Source organism: Lasioglossum baleicum, chromosome 9 (genome assembly GCF_051020765.1).
Source record: "Lasioglossum baleicum chromosome 9, iyLasBale1, whole genome shotgun sequence".
Lineage (NCBI taxonomy): Eukaryota > Metazoa > Arthropoda > Insecta > Hymenoptera > Halictidae > Lasioglossum > Lasioglossum baleicum.
Genome location: NC_134937.1, coordinates 6,594,837 through 6,606,197, shown reverse-complemented (window position 1 = coordinate 6,606,197; position 11,361 = coordinate 6,594,837). Strand labels below are relative to the sequence as shown.

At 37.5% G+C, this 11,361-nt stretch overlaps 2 protein-coding genes across 8 annotated transcripts in view; one reads left to right on the top strand and one right to left on the bottom strand.

Moving 5' to 3' along the window:
• Positions 1-11,361, top strand: part of LOC143212416 (WD repeat-containing protein 47) — a 154,312-nt gene that overhangs the window by 43,924 nt on the left and 99,027 nt on the right. For all 7 annotated transcript variants that reach the window (XM_076431238.1, XM_076431233.1, XM_076431235.1 and 4 more), the window contains one exon: positions 10,649-11,348. In XM_076431238.1, coding sequence (XP_076287353.1) covers positions 10,668-11,348 — 681 coding nt within the window. In that variant the 5' untranslated portion in view covers positions 10,649-10,667. The remainder of the gene's footprint in view (positions 1-10,648; positions 11,349-11,361) is intronic.
• On the bottom strand, positions 2,096-7,333 carry LOC143212402 (uncharacterized). Its single transcript, XM_076431185.1, has 6 exons — positions 7,319-7,333; positions 6,319-6,453; positions 5,495-5,842; positions 4,663-4,813; positions 3,252-3,739; positions 2,096-2,607 (listed from the first exon to the last, which is right to left on the bottom strand). The coding sequence occupies exons 1-6, from the start codon at positions 7,331-7,333 to the stop codon at positions 2,179-2,181; spliced, it is 1,566 nt and encodes a 521-aa protein (XP_076287300.1). The 3' UTR covers positions 2,096-2,178.

Below are 11,361 nucleotides of genomic sequence, written 5' to 3'. Positions count from 1 at the left end.
GTGGGCATTATTTGGCGAAACAAATATTTCAGATACTATCTAGTATCTTATTTTATTTTCAAAGTTGTACACATTCAAATTTAAAATAAAAAACATACGCGTGGAAAACCATGCGCGACAGAAGTGAAACTTCTTGCAGTCTAGTAATGTTTAGAAGTAAATTAAGATTAGAAATGGTAAATAATCCTAATGAAGCGACAACAAGATCAGGAACAACTCTCGATGCAGTATTTGCAAGATATGTAGGCAAAATTGAATCAAGAATATTTATATCATATTTTAGCTATCACAAGCCAATTGTTTCAATGATAGGATCATAGAAAATCATAGAACATAGAAAAAAATAATGAACGATCGAAATTTGCGACGCAAAGAAGGAACTATGTCTCTTTCTTTCTCATATTGCTCTCTTTCTTTGCGTCGCAAATTTTGATCGTTCATTATTTTTTCTATGTTCTATGATTTTCTATGATTCTATCATTGAAACAATTGGCTTGTGATAGCTAAAATATGATATAAATATTCTTGATTCAATTTTCCCTACATGTCTTGCAAATATTGCATCGAGAGTTGTTCCTGATCTTGATTTACTTCTAAACATTACTAGACTGCAAGAAGTTTTTTTATTAAGCATTTTAAACAAATGAGATTTATTTCTGCTGCACTGAGTAAAATGAAGTACAATATTATATGTAATATTATACATATACACACATTAGCAGAACATTATATCAAACTAAAGTGCTCTTTAGTTCTAACATAAAATAGTCACGTTTATGTTGTACAATTATTGAAATTATGAAGACGTTCCCACGGAAAATTGTTAGATAAATTTCATTGTTCAAGAACACACAATAAAAATCCACAATAACTCTAAATAAATTCAATAGGTATTTCGTTTATAATGCATCACGTATAATGCATAATGTAGGTTCGGCGTGAAGTATCAAAAAAAGGTCGATCACCCGACATAACATATTAATAACACGAGGAAATAATTTGTACGAAGCCGAGTCGGGGACGCGTGAACGAACCGGAATGGAAAGGACGATGGGGAAAACTGTTTCCTTCTCGATCCGTGGCGTTGGTTTCACGCGAAATTACGCAAGACACGGGGCTGTAAGTTTAAAATGATCAGGGTAGATGGAGGACAGCTTCTTTGGATCGCTTCCGCGATTAAGTTGTAGGACTACCGTAACGACGCTTAAATCCGGTTCGCGTACTAAAGGCCAATTAGACGCAGGCGTCTCGTTAGCGTCGCCGAGTTACTCGAGGTGTAAACTATTATGGGGGTAGAGAGAGGGAGAAAGAACCCCGGAGAGTGGGGGTAAAAAGGAGAGAGAAAAAGAGAGGTTTGTAATAAACGGTCGAATATTTATTCAAATATATTACATCGATAATTGATATGGACGGATTTCGATGATACTTTCGAGGCATAATGGAGGTCCAACGTGAGCCACAGAAAACGTAATAAATAGTCTGCGGATTTTTATGCAAAATAAAAATTATCGGCATCAATTACAAGAAACAGTAATCGTATAGAGTATAGACCTTCCGTTTCTTCTTGAATAATCTTAACGAGCTGAAGACAATATATTGACATTTTTAAATTCGTTTAATGTTGCTACTGTTTTAAATGACGCCAATTCGTTTTTGACATAAATGCATGAAATCCCCAGTTCAGTAATAAATAGTCTGCAACTGTTGCAAAAATAGAAATCTTTCTTTCTTAAATAACTTTAATACGTCAGTATTCTTGAATATGAGTGATACTTCATCTATCTTTACAAACTAATTTTTCGGATTACATTCGATTTTGTAGAATCTAAAAGTAGCATTCAACGTGATGAACTTTAACTTTGCTGGATCAACGACTAGGCTAGTTCAACATTTATTTATTAATAGACTGCGGTTTTAAATTAAAATTAAAATTAAATTTTAATTAATTAAAAAAAATAAAAGTAGGTGCAGTTTGAAACAATAAAAGGATCGACACGCTCAGTGCCGTAGAATATATAAAATAGCTCCTTGATAAGATCAATTCAAAGAGATTTATTTAACAAGATCCAAACTGCACCTACTTTTATTTTTAAAAAATTTTTACATTTCTACAAAACCGCAGTATATTAATAAATAAATGTTGAACTAGCCTAGTCGTTTGATCTATCTAGTCGCCTATTATCCTAATTGATACTCCACGGGCAAGGTGGTGCCGTCTGGCATTGTGTAGTATGTTCCCGTCAAACTAGAAGGATATTCCCTGTCACAGTTGACAATGGGATTGCTGTATGTCTGGGGTAAAACTACGTATCCACTATTCGGTAGATAATTCTCCTGAACAGGTGCAAGTTGAAAAACTTGCGTCGGCTGCTGGGGACCGAGTTGCGTGTACGCTAAGTTATTCGCTGTTTCGTCGTTCTCGTTGTAAACCACGTAGCTAGGATTCGAGCAGGGGCAGGTGGTGTAAGCTTCATTTATGACGTTGTTGCGGGGTGCAAACTTTCCGCGATGTATGTGCGCATGTATTTTGATGTTGTGGTGCTTTGCTGACGAGCCTACTATCTCCTGGTCGTCGGTTGGTACTGCGATTTTGGATTCCCGGGACGTCTGGATCATTAGTTCGTTAGTTAGAAAATAGGAAATTCACGATAGCTATCACAAAATAACAGTAACCGTACGCTTATGGTTACAGCTATGAATTCTTGAAAATAATTGAACAATAAAGTTTTACACAATGCTCGTATGTTATAAAAATCATTTCTGCACTACAGGAATAATTGTTCCCTAAATGTTCACACAAACATTTGAGAAGTCCAATTTTGAATTTCATCTGTTGGTATGTAATCGAGTTTCATGTGAATGCAACAAGTATTTCAGTAGTGCCTTGTAAGTACAAATGGTAACTATTGAAAGTAATTGTCTACCTAATAGAAGCTTTCAATCTTTAGACATACAATACTTAAAAAACCATTTATGTTGAGAAGAGAAATTAAAAAGTGAATATTTTCAAATATTTCTGTACTGTAAATGAGACTAAGAAGTGACATAGATGTTGAAACTCTATGTCATCTGAATGTAAATGGCACTAAGAAGTGACATAATGTTGAATCACACAACCGCTATTTCCAATACATTCTATTCCAAATGTGTCCAGCTCGACGGCTTAACGAGTGTATTCCCTCAAGTACTTTGACATTAATAGTTCCATTAACTTGGCGCAATTAACTTTTAAGTACCCGTCATTCTGGTACAAAAGTACTGCCTTCCAGATAGGCATTAAATGAGAAGAAAGTGGTACTCACTGCGGTGTTTTTCAATTTGTTACGGTCGTTCTTCTGCGCCTTGGTCGACGATTGAGTAGTGGTCACGGGTCTAGGGTCAGGATAATTTCTTTGTTGGTCATCTACGGCGGTCTGCGACGTTCCACTTTGCTGATAGGTTTGTTGCAGCAGCATAGCATGCTGTAAATCTGCGGGGTTTATTCGGGGAGTTGTATTCTGCGCCGATGTTGTGGCTCGATCCTGCGGTGTTGCTTGTTCCTGTATCGCGGTACGGGCATTCATTTGGTTTGCTATCTCGGGATGTTCGTTGACGACCTGCTGATAGGGACCGTAGGTTGGCATCGAGACGAACCGGTATTGATTCTGTACGGGATACATGCTCGCTGGATTCAGGCCTAATATAGTCGAAGAGGACCTTGTATGAGCGTTTTTACTGTGACGGACCTCCACGTGTTTCTCTGTCGAGTAGAATAACTTCATTAGAGTCTAGCCTCTGTTTCTTATTAGATCCACTAGATCTACGGAGTTCTAAACTATTTTATATTACTTTATAAAAATGACAAGAATTTATTCCGATTTTTATCATGGTATGTAGTGGATGATCAAATTATTGAAGCCACTTGCATAAATTGAAAAGCAATTTTTAACTAAAACCCTGGCCACAACGAATATTTGTTACCTTCTTACATATATTATTGCTAGACTGCGGATCTTTATGCAAAATAAAAATTATTCGCATCGATTTCAAGAAATAGAAACCAAATTGAATATAATAATATTCAAGGAAAGAAATACTTAATAATTTTAATAGAGGAGGTATCGTAAGTATATTGACATCTTCAATTATTCGAATTTTCGAACAACTTTGAATTTCATCTACTCAATTTTACTATAAATGCATATTTTTGTAAGGTGAAACAGAAAACTATCACTATAGAAAATCAAGGGATAAACACATGCATAGAACACTAATGGTCATGAGAACAGTCGTATTACTTAGGGGATGTCTCAATACATATGCAATAAGTAGATTTCGCATTTTATGCACTTATGACAAAAATCAGTAGGTGAAATTTGAAACAGGAGAAAGATCTAGAATGAATACCAATATATTACTTTCAACTTCTTGCAATTATTAAAGAAAGAGATTTCTCTTTGGCTCGAGTTTCTAGCAATTGATGCAGAATCAATCACAATAAGTAGACTGTGACTGTTCATATGTTTGCAGCATGTAAACATCTTGTAGAGTACTTATAAAGTCAATGGAAATGCAGCACAGTTTCATTAAATCTATCAGCGAAGAAAATCAAATTCTGCTAATAGAGAAGAGCGGATGTGAATGAATCATTTCATTTATATATCTAGTCTAGATTATTCGTACCTTCCGTGTCCTGATTTAACAGATCAACGACCATCGGACTGTCTCCATTTAGGGTCGACTTCGTGGCCACAGCAGGTTCGCTCCGTTTTTCCCGTTGAACCCCGGGATCGCGTAGCTCACCAGTGGACCTTCTGAATCTGCGAAGTCCTGGCTGAGGAAAGTGTTTGGTTAATTGATAACACTCTAATATTAACCCTTTGCTATATAATATTAAGTCGGAGTCATGAACATTTCAAACAGAATCTACTAATCCTGAGTATCAGTCGCTTCCTTCATGTAAAAATAATTGTTAAAGACAAAGAATCATTGCAGCTACGCAAAGAAATCTAGGACAAATGCACTGACACGCGAGAATTGATGATTCTCGCCCAAGATTTTCTTTCTTCAATGTTGCAAACAAACCTGAAGAACTTCATATTCGTAGGATAATACTATCATTATTTCGTGGAACTGAAAATTCATAGTACTCAGTGGGTGATCGTCTTCATGACAGTCTTAATTTGCATTTTAATATCGAAGCGGAGATTTCCAACCGAATTTAATGCACGCGAATATCACTCGTTTCTCTGAAATCGAGATGAACCGGTTTCTTGTGTATATTAATATTTAGTATGAAGGAATGTTTACAAGAAACTTGGCCTTCTTCCTTCGACTGTTATGCATAAATTGTATTGGTCTTTCTTCAACCTTGTGCTTTGAATTTAATTAAAATGATGACTAGAGGAGCGTACATTCTTTGTTATTTAGTATCAGGAAATTGAAATGCTACGAATACGTAAAATTCACAATCTAGCCATCACAGAAAACCCACGTGAATTGTCCCATCACTTACAACAGGAATGTGGGGTGGAATGAAACCATGCTTGCCAGGATGTCCAAGACCTCCAAGCCTTCCAACGTTGAGGCGTCTATAATCTGGTCTCGATAGGGCTGATAAATCGTGACCTTGTAGAAACCCTAATCCACCAGTAGGGTGTCCCAAATTCCCGTGGACCGGGTGAAGCTCCAGATAATATCCGGGATTGCGTGGCTGGAGCAGTCCGGGGCTTGCAAATTGTGGAAGTGTTGAAAGTGGTTGAATTAGCGGATGTGAAAGCAACGAAGGACTCGGTTGTCCGTAGCCAGGTTGTACCAGGACATCGGCGAGGGTGTTGCCGATCAAAAGACCGACCACTGAAATCTATCAAATTTGATTAATAAATTCAGTGTCTTAAAATATAATATCGAAACATTTATTTCAATTTCGTTTTCATATTAGTGTGTCTGACACAGAATGTATAGTAATGTTTCGATATGTGTGAAGATGTGCACATTTGTGAAATTCTTATTAGTAGACAGCGAATCTTTATGCAAAATAAAATTTTTTTATCTGAATTGCAACAATAATGTATTTCTTAATGTATCTAATAGGTTGAAAATGTTATAACAGCACGTTTAAATTTTTTGAATGCTTTTACTGTCTTAGATTATACCTACTCGCTGTCTACTTATCAGAGACAAATGATAATAGTAATAATACGATGATGAGCCATTTTTGTTTTCAATTATTCTTTTGTGAAACTTTTGCCAACATATTCAGCGGCACAATGAATATTGTCTGTCTGGATACAGGAAACATTTCGGTCCAATAACTTTCGTAAATATCGAGGTACTCACCAATATCAACTGTGTCATTTCGCAGTCGTCAATGACGCTCCAATCAGAACTGCGACTCGCAGCTCCGAAGTCGTATAAATGAATCCTCGCAGTTGCTGACACCACGAATTTGCGAATTTCTCTAGGCACGCACTTCTGCCAAACGAAGATGTTGCAAGCATGTGACAATTTGCGAAATCGATTTCTGGGTCGGTCTTTCCTCACGAAAATTCAGTAACACGTATTTCATTGTTCGATTAAAGCATCACGATGTTTCATCAACAAGTATTGTATCAACAAGTATTGTTCTTATTATTGACTTGTAAATCACGTGAGCTTGCTATACTACATATGTATAATATAATTGCTACATTTTAACAAAATGATTCTGTTAGTCAATGAATAACAGGGCCATTAAACCGATCATAGTTTAAGAGTCCATTTACATTAAATTTCTTCGGAAATGGCACTCCAAGGTACCTTTAAGGGATCTGCAGGATCTGAGAACCTTAATTCAGTATTTTCTATGTATTAGGTTGTTGCATATGAGATGTCCGATTTTAGAATGTAAATCTTATCGTTTTGATCAAGAAATTCTATTATAGTCTATACAGATTTATTAGATAAAACTTTGAGGTACATATCTAATCCTTAATATCCTATCTTCACATTTAATTTAGATATCAAATTTTATTTGCAAATAAATTTTATTTTAACGTCAATCAACCGGACTGTCGTGATTTCTTTTCATATGTGAATCAAAATAATATATTGACAATAGCATTGTGTGATTTTTGCATTGATGTGGTGATCACTTAACGTACTATTCGCTAATGGTAAAATATATAACAAGCTTGTAAATGAAGATGGAACTTAACATTCATTGACAGAATACGTTGATTACAATACTGCTCAATTTGATCAATAAGTTTATTTAGAAAAAAAGTTGCGTTTGTTTAATGGTACTGTTCAAAATCAGACATTTTATATGCAACAACCTAATACAAAACAAAATAATTACACTCCATGTAGCCATGTTTTATCCTATTTTATCTGAACTGTGATACACGATTTTGCATTGTCTTCAGAACGGAGTTTCCAAGTAAAGTTCGAACATCGCATGCGGGAAATCGATTTCAGGGCCTGTCGTTCTTCCCTTTTCGAGGTGGTTTGCACCTCGATCTCAGCCAGTTTCCATACCGTCCAAATCTGCCTAGGGGAATATAAATCGGTCGATCCCAGAACGCTGTGCAAAATAGTGGGCTCACCATTTGGCGAGCTCAATGTATTCCGGCGACGAGATAGAATCTGGGCGTCACGTGGACGCTGTATAATAATGACGTTTATGGAAATCCGACTCGCTTCGAATCCGGGAAACTTTTCCAACCAATCCGTACCATGCTGGATATCCAACCAATACGGAAATCGGTAACGTTTCTTTGGCTACCTGGCTAACGTATGAATAATTTCCGACAGCGTTCCGTGGTCACGTGTGCAAAAATGGACGCGACAGTGAGAGGAACATGGCAGTTAAAATGCTAAATGCCTCTAGAACCTTATATTTATTGACGATATTCGTACGCTACTGTTCAAAAGCTTGAATGCGGTTACATAAAAGAGTTTCATAAGATTAGTTCTTGTAATCAACTTGTAACCAATTTGCAAATAGCTTGTTTGTAGCACTACCAATCTTATCAACTTAAAAGTAACAAATAGAAACATTATTACTAAAGTCTGACCTCGTCAAAACCTTTTTGGGGTAAATTCTAAGCAAATGCTAGAAATTCAATTTTGACGGATAAAATCGTTGTATCAAAGATAGGAGAATTATGCAACGTCATAAAAATATATGTATATTCTTCAATGATGCATTTGTCCATACGAGCAGATTTTCAAAAGATTAATTTCTTTAACAATGATGCACCGCCAACAATTTCTGTTCTTCGTACATTTTTTAGAGAAATTAATTTCCTAGTTGTCAGGAAGCTGGTAACAGAGTTGGGCATTAATCAATTAAAATTTTAATCATGATTGATTGATTAATGTGTACGATTAAAAAAAGAAATCGTCGAAAAATCGACGATTGATTCAATCGATTGATGAAGTTAATCGTCAATCGTTGATTAAAAGAAGAAATCATTGAAAAAGCGACGATTGGATCAATCGATTGATGAAGTTAATCGTTAATCGTTGATTAAAAGAAGAAATCATTGAAAAAGCGACGATTGGATCAATCGATTGATGAAGTTAATCGTCAATCGTTGATTAAAAAAAAAAATCATCGAAAAATCGACGATTGATTCGATTGATTGATGAAGTTAATCGTCAGTCGTTGATTAAAAAGAAAATCATCGAAAAAAACATAAAAGCACGTAAACAGAGTTTGTATTATACATGTAGACCAAATGACAATATGTACACCTAAATTCAGTTTACATTTTTTTCAGTATTCATACAGTTTTGATTCCGTATTTCATTTCGAAGTTTCAGCAGTTAATCATTAATCAATTATCCGATTGACGATTACAATTGAAAGGAATGTAATCGTTAATCGCAATTAACGACTAAACTAGGAGATTAATTGTTAATTGCGATTAACGATTGGAGTAGAAATTTAGTCGTCAATCGTTGATTAAATTTTCGCCCAACTCTGGCTGGTAGCACTAAACGATGCAAACGACCAGAGATTCGTTATTAATTGATCAAACGTGATTTGATCATGTTTAAGTATTCGCGATCAGGTAGTAGTTCAGTAGGAGAACGCGGGAACAACGTCCGAATCTATCCACCCAGTTCGCGCGACAATCAGGGCATGTCAGCAGGGCCGGCGGCCTCGAAGTGCAACGAACTTGCAAAAGCATGGATTTCGCGCATTCCGTACGCGCATGCCATTAATCGGTTTCGCAATACGGCGGCTCGTTCGAACAGTAATTCCAGTGAATTAGATTGTGCTACGTTGTTGATCATTTATCGTTCGGCTCGGCTGTAACGAGGGAAAACAATTCTGACTTTGGCTACCTCGCATTTTCCATGCATTGATCTGTGTATGTACATTCCTCTCGATCGTATCCACCAATAGTTTATTCGTTATTTTATTGAATCGATAGATTGCTGGTGCATGCGATTACCGGCAGAGGTGGCATGAATGTTTCATTAACGTGTTTAGAAAGCTCTGTAAGCGTAGACTAGAATGTCCATCGTTTCACGACTGATTAACAGCAATTATAGATAAAGTCATTCGCTTTTATAGTACGTATTAAATTTAATGTTTTTTTTTTACCGTTACCACGTAACATTACGAGCAGTATATCGCAGAAAAGATACGATCGAGCGAGCTTTGATTGTAGAAGGTTCGTTGTAGCTAGTAATAATCTTCGCCGAATGACTTGCTATTAATTGCGATAATTTATTTGTTATTTTCCATTGACTTTCTGAGATATTTAAGTTCCAACGTTCTAAGAAAGTTAATTCAGTACTGTATAATATTAAAACTGCTTTCCTATATTTTATGCTATAATTGAACGAGAAAAAATAGATTATTCCATGCATAGCAAGTATCAAAACCTAATTTCCATTTATACCACCATTATCATTCTATTCCCTTGACTGTTACGTTGCAGTAAAAGTTGCAATTGGACTGTGGATCATGGTTGCATTTTTCCAGACTGTATTCTTGACCCTCGGACAGCGAACTATTCTTATAATAACTATACAATATAATTGATGATGTTTAGTACCACTGCTTTAATTATCAACTTTTGAAAATGTATTTTTTGAAGTTGTTCATTTAATTACTTTGGAGGGATAAATTGCCGGAAAGTTAAACCGCTCTAACGTTCTTACTAGTTTGTTTTGCGCCGACTCGTTTCTGTCATACGCGCATGAAAGCCACAGTCTAATAAACAATACTGATAACTAGACTGCGAAGTTTATGCATTTGTGACAATGAATTTAAAACGGCAAAGAAATTAGAAGTATTGTTATATTATTTTTAATCTGTTCAGCAAATTAAGAAAGAAAATAAATTTTTGTTTCACTCCGGTTTGTAGCAATTCGGGTAGAAAGGTTTTATTCCGCCAAAAGATCCGCAGTCTACTATAGCAGATGATCCGATAACGTTTCGAAGCAGTATAATCGAAAGCACAAACCACCAAAGAATCGGAACCGGTTCATGAGTCTCGTAGACAATACCCCATGCCGCGCGATTGTGGTAATACGTTCTGCTCGAGTCAGAGGACGTTACCGATGCGATGGTGTCCGTATGTCCCCCCATCATAGAAATTCCATGAAACCCCGTCACGTCCGACAGAGAAGGTCGAGGCTGTAATTCTGTGCTCTGGAAACTGTCCAGGTTGCGTATTCGGTACGTGATGCCGGCGGCGCATCTGACGCTGCGCGAGGAGGATGTGGTACGACTAACCTTGGAGTTCCTCCACAGCCGCGACCTTCACATCTCGCAGCTCTCGCTGGAGCGAGAGACAGGTGTAATAAACGGTCAGTACAGCGACGATGTCCTCTTCCTTCGTCAGCTGATCCTCGACGGGCAATGGGACGACGTGCTGGAGTTCATCCAGCCGTTGGAGGCGCTGCCGGATTTCGATATGCGGAAGTTCACCTACTCGATCCTCCGGCACAAGTACGTCGAGCTGTTGTGCATCAAGTCGGAGGCAAACCTGATCGCGGCGGGGACGAACGGTAGCGTGGATAACGCTGTCGAGGAAGTAGTTAAAGTCTTGAGCGACCTCGAAAAGGTCGCTCCCTCGAAAGAGGAGTACAGCAGCTTGTGCCTATTGCTGACCCTTCCGCGGCTCACCGACCACCTGCAGTATAAGGACTGGAATCCCAGCAATGCAAGAGTGCAGTGCTTCCGCGAGGTGCACCCGTTGATGGAGAAGTTTCTGCCTGGCGACAGAAAGAGCTCCGACCCGGCGCATCCAGTCACCTCGGCGAAGAACGACCGGCTTATACAGTTGATCATCAAAGGGATCTTGTACGAGTCCTGCGTTAATTACTGCCAGGCCAAAGCTACCGGCTCGAAGGAGAGCGAGCAGGTAAGTCGTTAAT